Consider the following 15422-nt stretch of genomic DNA (forward strand, 5'->3'; position numbering starts at 1 on the left):
TTTGTAATTTTTAACTAAAATTTATAACTTAAATTTAAATTAGTCTTGTATAAATATTCATTCATTCAAATCACTCATTCATTCATTCAAAATATTTTGTTAAAATTAGAAATAGTGGAATTCTTGAAATGCGGCCCTGTGCTGCGGGGAGATGCGACAGGACCGGAGCCTTGTAATCAGCTGAGCTCCCCGGCCGTGTCGCGCCTCTCCGCAATCCGCTTCTCGCATTTACGATCGCACTACGCTTGCCTTCCATTCATTCATTTCATTCATCTTTAATTATAAATATAAATAAATAAATATAAATATATTAGGACAAATCACACAGATTGAGCTAGCCCCAAAGTAAGTTCGAGACTTGTGTTATGGGATACTAACTCAACGATACTATATTTTTATGACATATACATATGTTAGATAAACATCCAAGACCCGGGCCAATCATAAAGAGATCATTTTCCATCATGACCCGACCGGGGATCGAACCCGGAACCTCTCGGTTCAGTGGCAAGAACTTTACCACTGCGCCACCGAGGTCGTCAAATTCTTACTTCTGAACCCAATCTTGTTCTATTTCCTTTGTAAAATTCTGTGTTGCTTGTGACCTTCGTATTATAGTGTGTTGTGCATACCACCTTTCATTTCTTCTTCTCATTTCATTCGTTGATTTATTTCATACACGCTATAGTTTGTTCAAAATCAAAATCGAATCATTTATTCAGAAATTAGGCCTTCACAGGCACTTTTTCACGTCATATTCTAAATGAAATGATGTTTACCAAAGCTACAAACTACTAGCATTTCGGAACGACCACTGCTGAGAAGAAATGCCGAAAGAAACTTCAAATAGTGTTGGTCCCTATTATGCCAGAAGGGCTTACCATTTTTGAAATATAAATTTATGTATAATTTTTTATCAGTAATTTAACAATGTAAGTACACAATAAAACCAAACAAAAAATAAACTTTTAATAAAAGATCGACCTGACCAGTTCCCCCCCCGGCAGCACCCGTTCACGAGTTGACGCGTGAGTCAGCCATCGCGAAGCTCAACCACAATAGAGAGAACCTCCCCACCCAATCCACAATATTGGATTCGATTTGGCTCGATATTGGAACTGGAAAAGTAGTGAATTATTTATATAGCTTGTTCGATGTTGGAACTGGAAAGAGTAGTGAATTATTGATATAGTTTGTTCGATATTGGATCAGGTTCGATGCAGGACGCGCTGACGGCCGCCACCAACAGCCTGGCGCTGCTGGACACGCAGCTGCGCGAGTGCTCCGCCATCGTCGCGGCTCTCGACAAGAGTGTCAACGTTGGCAACTCCTTGCACCATTCTGCCTATATGGTATGTCCCGAAAATATAGCTGAAGAATATATAGCATACAAGCAGTGGTCGTTCCGAAATGCTAGTAGTTTGTAGCTTTGGTAAATGTTATTTAATCTGTATGTATAAAAGGAGACACTGAATGACTACCCAAACCGCTGGTCTAGAAACTTCAAATATAGCACGTAGGTTTCTTATGTAGTTTAAAGGATTTTTCAAAATTCGTCCCCTAAGGGGGTTCAAAGTTTGTATGGGGAAACCAGATTACGTAAAGAGTCTAAATGTTTTACTGAAGGGAAAATTACGCGGGCGAAGCCGCAGGCAAAAGCGAGTTTAGAATATGTCGTGAAAAAGTGTCTACACAGGCACTTTTTCAGTAATTTCTGAGTAAAAATGATTAGATTTTGATTTTGTACAGGGACGATTTTAGGATTGGGAAACATTTTGCGTGAGGATAGCGTTTGTAACTATCCGTGTGGTTGGTTTCTCTCTAGTACCCTTATCCTGCCACTCCATATCCTTCCGTGGCAACTAGCCACGTAGCCTTGACAGATAGGCAACAATAGCATTTACAATGAGGGTCATCCATTGTAAAATGACTGGCAAAATAATAGATGTATGACGTTTGTATAGCGTTTCCAACACGCATGCGGCACGGGCTCAGAGGCGCTGGCGTCGCTGCGGCACTGCGCCGCGCTGGTGGCGCAGGCGCGAGACCGGGACGCCGCCAAGTTGGCCAGAGAGGTATTTATTTCATAATAATAAAAAGTTTTGCAAACCTCATCATGTCATTTCTATACTATTATTATAAAGAAGTAAGCGTTTGTGTGTTTGTATGTTTGAGGCGTCCGAAACTACCGAACCGATTTACCAAAATTTCTTTCACCGTTAGAAAGTTACATTATCGAAGATTGCTATATTAGATAAAAGGGCTCGTTATGAGGGTCTCGAATATAGTTTTGTTGTTTTTGTAAAATAAACAATTTCAACGTAAAAAAATAAGTATTATAAAACATTAAAATTATTTCCTTTCATTGTCACAATCGTCTATCGTTCTCAGATCGAACGCAATCGTGTGTTAGAAGAGGCATTAGCAGCGTTGGCGCGGACACACCACGCGTTAGAGATGTCTGTAGCCGAAGAGCTTACTAAGGTGAGTGGTTTGTAAACGCTGGTAGTTTGTAGCTTTTAAAGTTAGAATTGACTAGCAGTCTGCAGCTCTGTCTGTGTTAGCCTATGTTTGATCTCGGGTCATTGATCCATATAAATATATCTACATTAAATGTAATAAAAATCTGTTCTGTAAAAGTTGAGTCGTGAAAGCGTGACAGACAGAAGACTTTCGCATTTATGATATAATAATAGTTCGGCGTAAGATGCCCGCTTGTGATCGAAAGGTCCCAGGTTCAAACTATTAGTGTCACATGACTTTGTATACTAATTTGACTCGTTTATGTTAGTTCAAATTCAAATTCAAATCATTTATTCAGAAATTGGACCTTCACAGGCACTTTTTCTCGTCAATATTTATAGTTATTTCTCACAAGCTACAAACTATTGGCATTTCGGAACGACCACTGCTGAGAAGAAATGCCGAAAGAAACTCATTTGAACAGTGATAGTTTTCATAGACCATAACTTGCTTCCGGTGAAGGAAAAAACTGGTTGAATATTTAACTATATAGTGTATAGTCCTGCCTTTGAATGAATTAATAAAATTAAGGTGACAAATAAAATCTAACACCAGTATTGATATTTATAATAAAACTCTATGAGGAAAACATAATATAATATAGGATCTTCTAAAAATTTTATGTATCAACGTGAACGTGTATTAATTTTTGTTTTAGAGTAAGCGAAAGAAAAAATCTTCTCACAACGAGTCTAAGGAAAACTTCTTCGATGTTTACAACGGTACGTGTTTTTCAGTATAAAATATTTAATGTTTTCGAATAATTGACCGAGCGTGCGAAGCGAGCGACTCTACAAATCAATTTGGGGGCAAAAATACATTTATATAATGCATTTTTGTTTGTAACGCGATAATTTTCGAAACGTCCAATTTTCGAATCTGTCAATAGTCGTGGAACAGTCGTTTTTGAAATAATTTCACAACAATGTAAAAATGTATATAGTTCGCGAGGTCTTCTTGGTTCGTGTGGTAGAATAATATTTCTGTAACCATTCCTTATTTCCCCTGATGCTATAATATTACATAGATCTACAACATTAGCACGTAACGATTTTATCCCATTGCTATTAAAGTATAATCAATGTGGTAAGTATTTTAATGTATCATAAAAAATATTTTATACTATCTGTGCCGCGTTGCACCGCTCCCATGGGAATTTTGGGCACAATTTAGACGACTTTTGAATGTTGTTAATAGATATTGTTGTTACTAGCACAGATTAAACTGTAGTTTTTATGTATAATAATGTGTTGTATAAATGTTCGTTAGAAACCCGATTTCATTCGGGAATGTGACGCGCGAAGCCCGTGGTTTTTTTAGATTCGACTGTGATTTTCTAATCTAAGACGCCTGCTTGGCGTCCTCCTTGGGAATGCGATTATTTCCTATAATTTGTCTAGGTTATGCGTCGCTTAGTTGCGTCTTACGACAACCACTACTTACACACTAGCCGCAGTCATTCGCGATGCATACTTCGAACTGTTGCTTTCCCTTTCATTTTCATAACAAGGGAAAGAGTTAGCAAAACTCTTCGCAACTTCACGAATACACGCTTATATGTCTCAATATTACATTACTAGCTAATGTCCGCAGCATCGCCCGCGTGTTTCCCACGGGAGCAGTTATTTTTCCGCGATGAAAGTACCCTATGACCTTCTCTATACTTCAAACTACATGTATGCAAAATTTCAAGAAGATTGGTTGAGTAGATAGAGCGTGAAGAGGTAACAAACAAACTCACTTTCACCCCCTTCGGGGTGGAATTTCCAAAAATCCTCTCTTAATGCTCACCAGGGAACCTACATGCCAAATTTCAGCTTCCTACGCTCAGTTTCGGCTGTACGTTGTCTGTCAGTCAGTCACTAAGTAACGCAAGAGTTTTACTATTATATAAACAAAACAGATAGATTAGTACGGATTTTAAACAGAGTCTGAGGATGAAGACGACACATTAGTGACGGCAGGGCTGTCGAGTCCACTGGGAGCCCTCAGTCCGTGGGGCAGCAGCCCCGACCTCACTAGACGCACGCCCATTGGCAGTGTCGATGGTAAGTCCGTTTTAAATACATTCTCTCTCTTCTCCTCTCGTCATCATCTGTAACGCCCTGGGTTAGGTTAACCAACACATTTATTTATTTATTTTATTATCACACACAACAAATTACAACTGTTAATAAACAACGTATTTAAAAACAAAGATTTTAAAACATTGAATTTTGAAGATATGGCTACTTTTACAATCGAGTGCCTGACGTCAACCCTCTTTGGGGATGCTATTGATGACTATCAGCGGTTAAGGCTTGTGTCCCTTAGTCGCCTCATACGACATTCACGGGAGGGTTTGGAGAGTCTTATTCTAGGGCGGGACCACATGCTATTTTAAATACATTGTGATACTTATAAAATACTAGCTGTGCCCTGGTGCTTTGCTCCCGTGGAAATTTTGGGATAAAGTACCCTATGTGTAATTCCAGGTATCCTACCAGTGTACCAAATTTCATACATTCACACATACATCCTCACAAACTTTCGCATTTATAATATTAATAGGATTAGCTTGGATTTAGAAAAGAAACAATATAGACAGCAAAGTACTATAGTGATGTGCTTGTATCTGTAAAATCGGTTCTTATACGCAGGAGACAAAACGCCAACGAACGAGGAAGAAGAAGAATCTCGCCTGCGCCGTTTATCAGGTTCCTCCAGTTCTCCACTGTCCCTCTACACAGCGATAAGCCCGGCCAGCTCCCGTGGGACCCTCGTGTCTCAGGAGGGACACGTGTATAGAAATGCTAGGCCTTATAGGAAGACCACCAATCTCAGGTAAGCATAAGATAAATAAATAAATAATAATAAATATATATCTAACGCATAACATTCCAAAGGCGCATAAGGTACATAGAGACTAACATCTTTTGTTCTACGACTTTTTTCTAAACGTAATAAATTAAAAAAAAACTTTTTATTTTAGTTTTAATGTCGTTTCTATAAAACGTTAGATCCATGTTCGATTCTGCTACATAACGCTACTGTACTGTCACGTGTTGCTCGGCTATTACATATAGTTAAAATGTGTAGAATCGCAAATTAGATTGCATTTTTTTATATGACGAAAAAAAAAACTACGAATCACGACAAGTCGTAGAATAAAAGTTGCTTGTTTCGATGTACCCAAGTAGTCTTTAGGAGGTTTTGCGTTTGATACCAGTAACCCTGTATAAGGACACAGATTGAGTTGGCCTCAAAGTAAACTCGAGTTGTGAGGTATTAACTCAACGATACTATATTTTATAACAAATACATATATAGTTAAACATCCAAGACCCGGGCCGATTAGAAAAAGATCATTTTCCATCATGACCCGACCGGGGATCGAACTCGGGACCTCTCGGTTCCACTTTGTTTGTATAAAAGGTGAACGAGACGGTGTAGTAGCGGATTTTAAAACATGAAAGGATCTCTTCCCGTCAAGTCTTGTTTGTTTTGTTGTTGTATATGCATATTTTTCAGTTTCCAATGTTTACACCTATTTTATTTAGCTATATATTTTGTTTTTATTATTATTTTATATTTGTTTCAGTTCAGAATGGTCTCTCTAACGTAGGGTCAGTACTATTTGCTAATGGTACACTATGTACAACTGTCAACTCGTGCACAAATTAGCGCACCAGAGAAATAGCGTCACTATACACAATATAATTAAGCCCTATTACAGTATGGCAGGTAGGATTTATATACGACAATAATGTCCTTTTTCTTATTAATTTCTAATGACTGGTTGCTGGGCAAGGGTCAAACCCCATCGCCTTTCATACCTCTGTAATCGTGAGCAACATCCGAACAGTGTGTAGCGCGACTTTGCTGTTTTATATCTCACTATCGAGTCGGTTCGCAAGGAGACGCAGCTAACCAATCACGTTGCGCCATTGTGACGCAACGACAACGACACCGCAATGTGATTGGTTCGCTGCGTATCACTTTGAATCGACTCGATAGTGAGAAGGGAAACGCTCTCCCTCTGTGCTATTCATATTTCACTATCGAGTCGATTCGCAGTGAAACGTAGCTAACCAACACAGTACAGATTAACTCATTGTGTTTTCATTTTCCTAAAAATTTCTTCTGTCATTTTAATTTGTGATTGAGAATTGACTTTAACTGCCTTGTTCCATTCATAACTAAGCCTAGTTACGCTTACATTACATTATAAGTATATTTTGAAACAAATGCCTAACAAAATCTCATGTATATGTATCATGTATTTTCAAAGAAAATCTGAAGCATTTTTTGGTTGTAGTTAACCTATTTGCAATATTGTATTTAGTGAAGTCGAAAGTAAATATCATTAATTTTTCTTTTGTATTTTTTTTTTGCAATTGTTACGATGGAATTATGATCCTGACTGTTTTAATACTTATTTAGATATAATTCTAAAATGCAATTTTGTAATGAAGTACCTGAGAAGAGACAAAAAGCAAATTGTGATAGAATACTTATTATTTTAAGTAGAATTCAGATTGTATTCGTTTCATATTGTTTTAATTATATTATTTGAATTTACTTTGGTTTTTAATTATTTTTTACGTTAAATAACTTAAATAACATAATATGTCGTGAGAAGATAAATAAACAAATCCAACTTTAATAAATTACAAGATCGTTCTTTCAGGTTATTTATCTATGTGATTAAAACTAACTCCACGTTCGACTCAAGTCACGTATAAGTCACTCACAGTTGGGGCGGATTAGCTAAGCTTATCTCGTCGATACTATTAACTTTAGGTCCACAGACGATGTGATACTGAATGGAAACAGAAATTCGTAGAAGTACCGTCGGGGTCAGAAACCTGACCCTACACCGTCTTAACAGCAAAGGGTCAGGTTTTTAACTGCCCCCGACTGTACACTGTAAAACCAAACCAAACTGTGTATTTCAATGATGTCGAGAATTGATGGCGTTCTAATGGTGACAAGTAAACATGCCGATGGCCGTGCGCAGTAGAGGAGAAATGTAGGAAGGCGGACCCTGGGCTCCGACGATCAATGACGGTGGAAGACCGGGAAACGCTAGGATGAGGAGATTAAATATTAAATCGAAATGAGGCCAATGCCACATATTGGTCGAAATCTCTGGGGACACTTCCGTCAGAAGAAATCGATCTCGTACAGGCTCTAAATTTACATAACCAATTACAATTTATCCAGCCCATTTAAAAACACAACGAAAGTGTAATCCCAAATTCGAATGTTACAATAACGATGGATGGCCGGTCCCACGTTGGGCGCCAGCCGAGGTACCTTTTTGCGACGGCGCGGGGGGAGTGGGGTGTTTGAAGGTGTGGGGGGAGATGTCTCCCGTCCGATCTTGAATCCAGCGCCGCCAGTTGCGTCGCGGCGACCGAATAGGTAATACGCGTCGCGTTCGCCGTCTTTCCTCCCACATATGTTTCAAGGCCCGGTTTTTACGTGAGTGGTCTACACAGTTACATAATTACCACTGTGATACTCATACAATGACTTTAACAACATGAGAGACGTTGCAACCAAACTATATAGGTTTGTATGCATAGTCTATCTTTCACACGTCACATACATGTTGCATTTTTGTCAATTAACTACGCATTTCCACTATTCCATACAGTCATTATCATAAAGCGAACACTGTTTTTGGTTGGACTATCATTACGTTTCATCAAAGTTTTCCATTACTACGTCATAATCACCCTCACATCCATGTAGGTAATATTTTGACCGGCTTCACATATCGGTGTGCTGTGACTCACGCCTAAGTGTTCTTATAACCATTTTTGGAGATATATTAATACTACTATATACTAGTGACAACACTAGTTATGTAGGTAGGTATTCTATTTAATTTAATGAATACTAAACCAAGCCATTATTTGTAGAAATGAGGGGGGAAAAAATAGATTTTTCGTGTTCCCAGAATATTTCGGTTTAATATTTTGTTCTTCTCTTTTGTCCAAATAAATAACGTAAAATCTAATCTAATATAAAATATTTAAAAAAAAATGCTACGAAATGTTGTAGATAGTTGCTACGTATTTTTGTAGAAGTTCTACGCAGTTTTGTAGCATCGCTACGATCTGTGTCGACTACTGGCAGTATTATATAAATCTGTGGCGTAGACCATTATTATTTACGTGGCCGGAGCGTTTCCAGTCTATCCAAAAAACGCACTTAAGACAAAGTATTAGAAACTAAATTGCATTACAGCGTGACTGGATGATATTGTCGGCGAGAAACAAGGTCACGGACAGGAATGTAAAACTCCTTGTGGTTACGAGAACTATATTATATAGATATTCAAAAATATCGAAAATAAGTTGGACTTCTTTCGTACATAAGGAACTATTAGATTTTTAACGTTACGATTATATAACTTTATGGGAATAACTAAAATGGGAATAAAGAAATAACAAATCGCGTAATGAATAAAACTGTTAAGTGTAATTGATACTTAAATGCCTTTATGTTGCTTATTTTTTATCCAGTCAAATACGTAACAAAAAAAATAATATATTGATGACTAAAAAAATCAAAAAGTGGCCGCTAATGATCTAAAAATAATCTAACAAAACCCTCGTCAATCTTCGTTCAGCCAGACATCAGATGTTCTTTATTCTATCGGTTGGTTGGTTGCTAAAATTTGCTAAAATGTAAAACAAAAATAGAAAAGAAACAACCTAAACCGATCACATTTTAATCAATTTCTTGTATTTCTTAGCGAAAAAAAAACATTAGTATAATAATATAATAATTACACCATTATCAATATATATAAAACTATTGCGTTACTGAGTTGTCCGACTGACTGACAGACAACGCACAGCCGAAATTCTGGGCGTAGAAAGCTGGAATTTGGTGTGTAGATTCCTAGGACAGTGTAGGGGAGCACTAAGAAGGGATTTACTGAAATTCCCACGGGATACGGATTTTTATTTATAAACGAAGTTGTGGGCAAAAGCTAGTAAGAAATAAAAGAACTTAATAAAAATAAGAAGAAGGACATACCTTTCATCCCGGAAAAATAAATGTTCCCGCGGGAGATTAGAATACGCGGGTGAAGCCGCGAGAAAAAGCTAAAATACTATATTCTTACTAGTAAATTATTTCGATTTAATGTTATTTAAAATCTGTCTGAGTGCGCGATTCGCGCTCCTGTTTATATTTATTTATTATTGATTGTTAAGATTCATATCCACCTGTAGGATATGAATCTAAACGAACAATGAGCAATCAACGATGAAAATTCCCTTAAATACCCTGCAGGAGAGTAGGGATAGGTTACTGGGGCCAATAAAATGGTTTGAAATATACAATCCAGTTTTCTATGTACTAATTCTGTGATGCCTATAGGAAGTCCTTTTTCCGCATGATGCTGAAACGCATTACAGACATTTCCATCTCTCTTCCGCACTTATAGATAGAAAGAGAAAACGACACGTTTCCCCAGCTTCGTACACCGCACCATAGATATATAATGTCTAGATATGCCTATCTCTCACGCATGTTAACAGAGTGCAAGAGAAAGCATTACTTGCATACATGCACGCTGACTGATGCACCTTGATTGTGTGCGGTAATTTCAGGGAAATGCAGCCATAAATCAATACCTGTCTTCGGCCGGGCCTTGCCTAGATGAAGGCTCGTTCCTGCCCAGTTTCAGTGCGCGGTTCTTTGTGATCGTACCGTTGAACCGATCTGTTAAAATACTTTTAATTTTATTGACTTAATAGTGAAAATTATAAATGACAAAGTTTTATTTTATTAACTGCCAGTCTTTTCTTTTGATTAAAATTTAAAAATGTATTCGATAAAGGTGTGGTCCAAGATTAGACTGAAAGAAACTCATTGCTTACCTTCGGTGCTGGACATGTATGCATCCGCATTAATGTTACTTTTTGGATACTATTTTGTGATTGTCATATTAAGGCGCACAATGTATAGCTAGCTAATCATGTAAGTACAATTGAATTACAGTCATTTTGCAAATTCAGTTGTATCAATTTAATTATCCAATTTCTGTAAAAACAACTATTTTCCATAAATTAATTTATTTGACTATTTTTTTGACATTTCTAGCTGTGTCCTGGAGTTTCGCTCCCGTGGGAGTATCGCGATAAAAGTACCCTATGCCACTTAGGAATTCGATTGAATAGTTACAAAGATTAGGTACCTCACACAGACAGAATTACAAACTTTTTTCTTTGTAATATTACTTCATGCAGATTTAATAAATCATGACTTAATATTGCAAGCAAATCATCTTTTTTTTTAATTTAGCACTGTACCGAATGAGTTAAATTAACATATATATTGCTATACGAGTAGTTTAGCAATGTCTTCCTTTACATTTAGATTATTTGGTTATTTTCATCAAAAAATTAGATTCACATCCGTTCTGGATGTGAATCTAAAGTTTTAATGAACTAGCGACGATGGTAATGCCCTTACATCACCTGCACAGGAGGGGGGATAAATTGAGAGCCAATAAAATGGCTCCAAACGACGCATGTTTCTTGTCTATTTTATCATAGTGCTGGAATTATATGTCAATTTTCCTCTATACATAGTAACGGGGTATAGATATGTCTATCTCTCTTACACTCGTACAACGTGAAAGATACAGCAGGATACTATCGATTTAGCTCTTTAATTACTGGTATACTCGTCTCTCTTCCGCACGTTTATTATAAGTATTTACTAAGAGCAAACAGTATTTGAATACATTCAAATTGAATATCGATGACTATCGCTGTATGACTGGCAATGCACACAGATATACAATGACTAGATATGTCCATCTCGCGTGTTTTACGAGTGCAAGAGAGAAACAGCATCTGCATACACGCACGTTACCTCTCTCTGTGTACATAGATATGCAATATCCAGATGTACATTTCGTCCACGTGTTTGTCGAGTGCAAGAGTGAAACAGCATTTGCATATACGGACGTTACCTCTCATTGCAATGTGATTGGGATTGTGTGCGGTAAATTTGCTCCCATAAATCAATACCTGGACTCGCCCGGATATTGAAGTACCCTGCCCAGTTTTGGTGCGAGGTTCTTTGTGAACGTACTTGTTGAGGAGAAAAACGTATATCTTAAAATTTTTGAAATTTACATTACTTGCTCTCTAGTTTTGCGATCACCAGTACCTATTAGAAATTCAAATAATGTTTTCGGTAAAAGTGTGGTCCAAAGTTCGATTAAAATTCTAAGTGCTTTGAATGTCTATTAAGACTTTATTTTTCGTGTGGACAAACATTTTATCCATATATATAACTCAAAACTATTTTCAAGGAAGTTACCACTATGTTAGTAAGTACCTACGAAATGGTTTTATGGTTTATCCAACTTACCTACCGATTTGTATATAAATTTTTAGTCACTTTGTAATTCAATTGGTAATTTTCTTTTATCTAGCCTGTGGATGTTATGTCCAAACATAAAGGCCGGATAAAGGCCTCTTTTTCTTCCACTGGTCTCTTTCTATTGTATTAATTTACGTATTTATTTATTCATTCTTAAGCTTAAATCTATTTTTACAGTTTTCACAAATGCGATAGACAAGCATCGCATTTCAATTGTTATTATAACTTGTAATATATAAAGCTGTTCTTATTTATGAATTCGCTCTGAGAACATGAAAACAAGGTCTATTCTTTCGGCAATTTGGTTGAGGTTACGAATTACGTGCGTCAGCGGGGCTTCGCGCAGAAGCCCAATGCGGGCCCACGGAACATCAGGAGCAGCCAATAGCTATTTTAGCCATTTCAGTAGGATTTCATCAATATTGTCTCGCCATCTCCTTTTCGGTCCAACTCTTCATCTGCAGCCTTCCGGTATCCAGAAAGTAGCTAATTTCTGGCCGCATACGACAAACGTGACCAGCCGGGTCCCACTTTAATCTGGCAGTTTTTGCACTTGCAATGTGATGATACGTCCCTTTTTCAGGTTGATTCTGAAGTGTAGTGTAGACATTTAAATCTCTTATTTTATTACACACATTTAGAGTGCAAGAGAAAGCAACATATTGCCCATTTACTTTGTACATAGATATAGATTTGCAATGACTAGATGTACGTGTTCTGTTACCGAGTGCGAGAGAGAAACAAGATTTGCATACACGGACGTTACCTCTGAGTGCACTGTGTGCAGTAAATTGTGGTATATGCTACCATAAATCAATACTTCGTCCGGAGTCTGGATATACGAGTGTTCCTGAGTGAAAGAGAGAAGAAACATTTGCATACACGGACGTTACCACTCGGTGCACTCTGATTGAGTTTGCGTGCAGAAATTTCTGGGAAATGCTCTATAAATCAATACCAGTCCTCGCCCGGATATTAGTGTAAAGGCTGTTAAGTTCTGCTTTTGCTACGCTTCTTGCTTCCCACCAAGGAGAATACAACCAGTGGAGAGAGCTTACCCAAAAATTCACTAGAAACTGGTTTGATGCGGGAGAGGAACGTACTTAGACCGCAGTGATTGGCTTAAAATATCCCAGCAATTTGCATAAGGCGTGGAAAAAATCACATGAAAATTATCGATGTCGATATTCCTTATTTCATAGTAAGACTGAAATAATACAAACGCTAAAGTATTATTATCTAGTTTTTCTATTAATTAAGCTTAAACTTAACTTATTACTTACATCAAAAACCGACTTGTTAAAAAGTAGTATAATGTTTTTATATGTATTCCTGTTATAAGAATAAAATAATTTAAGTTTGATTTGTAAAAAGTAATGCCCAACACGCTACCTTATACACAAGGGGTTCGATCACCGGCTAGCTCAAGATGCAAAATTATACGTATGATGAATTCATCATAGTGTTCTTCGCCGTTTCTTCTCCCCCGCAAGCGCTCTGGTTATATTCTTCTTGCTTGCCAGTCTAAGTGCGCAGTTAAATGTGACTATAAGTACTTGTTGGAGATCAATTTATATGATTTATACTTATCTTTGATTTCATACTAACGTAATAATTAAACAATATATGATTTAGATTTTATTAAATTATTGGTGCAAATCTATTTCTCTGTATATAGTTTTTAGTAGTTAAATTTTTAGTCACTTCAAATTAATTTCACTTTTCTATTTATGAACTTGAAAATACATAATTTTTCTGTATTGTGTCCTCATCCCGTGATTCTGAAACGTAACATAGGCATGTCTATCTATCTCTTTTACACAAATTCGAGTAAAACAGAAAACAATGTGTTGCCTCTTTACCACACAAATTTTAAAGCCTGTCTTATTAAAGGATTTAATTAATTATCTTTATTTGACATTATTATAATCAGCTTCTTCTTCTTGTTCAAACTTATTCAAACAGTGTCTTCGAAAAGAAATTAAAGTAAGTGTTAGAGATTAATAAATTAAAATACAGAACTTGTTGTTTCGCCATTTAATAAAAATTACCAAATCCCTAGTAGATTATAAGTTACTAACACAAATAGTTTTTAGAATTACTAACACAATGGATTCATATTGTCCGAAAATAAATATTTTTATTTTATTTATTGTGGCGCTGTAAATGAGCGTAGGTATTCTATGGTTCATTTATCTAAATTTCGTGAAAAGTCTTCATTGAGACGTCTCCTGGGATGATTTTTCTTCCAATATGAGTTTTTACTCATATAAAAACTTTTTTTTTTTGCTTAGCAACTATCTACAAAAATTCTTTTTCTAGTTTGGCTTAATCTGTTAAAATATCTGTTTAATTTTCGCCAAGAAATAAATGAATAAAAATGTGAGGTGGCGCCGGGGTAATCACCTTAATAATAGCAATTACCGATCCATTTATATTTTGGTTATTGTTCTAACATGAAAGTTAACTAAACCATTTCCAGCTTAAGCGAATAAAGCCGCGTGAAGGGGCCAGTAAATGATAAATCACTTGATGCCATGTTTGGCAGTTAGCAGAATGATTTGCAACGTCGTGTTGCGTGCGACAGCGCCACGCAACGCGACAATTTGTTCTTGAATGGCGAATGGAAACGCTTGTAAATTATAATACGTTATGGATGTTTATTTTTCTCACAGCGTTTTCCCTTTTTCTCCCTCATTCGTTGAGTAGGTATCTATCGGAACCCTGGGACCGCTGTCCTACTTTTTCGTCTCCAATTCGCACGAGGAATTAAGAATTATAGCGTTAGGTTCAGATATAATTTGAAATTGATGTGGAAACATGCGTAATAAAGTATTAATTTCTGGCCAGCCACGTTAAATTTTGAGCCACTTTTTTTTTAATACAATTTACAAGAAATTAAATGAAAAAATCTTCAGTGATTTCAGTCGCATTTGTTCAAAACAACATAGCATCGTAATAGCAAACAGCACCCCCTCGGGCGTGGTAATATGTCTCCACAAATATTAACCGCAATAGGTTTATCGCGAGAATTGCGACTGAATTTTTATGAGCGTTCGCGCGAAACCTCTCGCGGTATGCTTCTCACTGTTATTATTGAGCTCCAAATTCATGTTATATTTATGAAAGTATCTAATTGTATTATTATTTATGAAGAATTATAATAATAAGAATATCTTTAATAATAAATATATATATATTAGGACAAATCACACAGATTGAGCTAGCCTCAAAGTACCTAAGTTCGAGACTTGTGTTATGGGATACTAACTCAATGGTGCTATATTTTATAACAAATACATGTATAGATAAACATCCAAGACCCGGGCCAATCAGAAAAGATCATTTTCCATCATGACCCGAATGGGGATCGAACCCGGGACCTCTCGGTTCAGAGGCAAGCACTGCGCCACCGAGGTCGTCTAATAACAACGTAACAATATAATAGGATAGGTACTTTTTATCTCGAAATTCCCTCGGGAGCTCCCCGGGGCGTGCTA

At 36.8% G+C, this 15422-nt stretch overlaps 1 protein-coding gene across 11 annotated transcripts in view; it reads left to right on the top strand.

Moving 5' to 3' along the window:
* The window catches only part of LOC128676011 (uncharacterized protein), a 40880-nt gene that overhangs the window by 5154 nt on the left and 20304 nt on the right, over positions 1-15422 (top strand). For 3 of the 11 annotated variants that reach the window (XM_053755923.2, XM_053755940.2, XM_053755958.2), the window contains exon 1: positions 7913-8079. Coding sequence is in view for 5 of the 11 variants with exons in the window: in XM_053755899.1 (XP_053611874.1) it covers positions 1213-1352; positions 1965-2075; positions 2392-2484; positions 3182-3245; positions 4452-4571; positions 5163-5346 (712 nt within the window). In the remaining 6 variants the exon portion in view is untranslated. Of the gene's footprint in view, positions 1-1212; positions 1353-1964; positions 2076-2391; positions 2485-3181; positions 3246-4451; positions 4572-5162; positions 5347-7885; positions 8080-10069; positions 10507-11331; positions 11866-15422 lie in introns of those variants that run through there. The other 8 variants (XM_053755899.1, XM_053755931.1, XM_053755969.1 and 5 more) reach the window with 8 other exon arrangements.

Source organism: Plodia interpunctella, chromosome 2, assembly GCF_027563975.2.
Source record: "Plodia interpunctella isolate USDA-ARS_2022_Savannah chromosome 2, ilPloInte3.2, whole genome shotgun sequence".
Taxonomy (NCBI): domain Eukaryota; kingdom Metazoa; phylum Arthropoda; class Insecta; order Lepidoptera; family Pyralidae; genus Plodia; species Plodia interpunctella.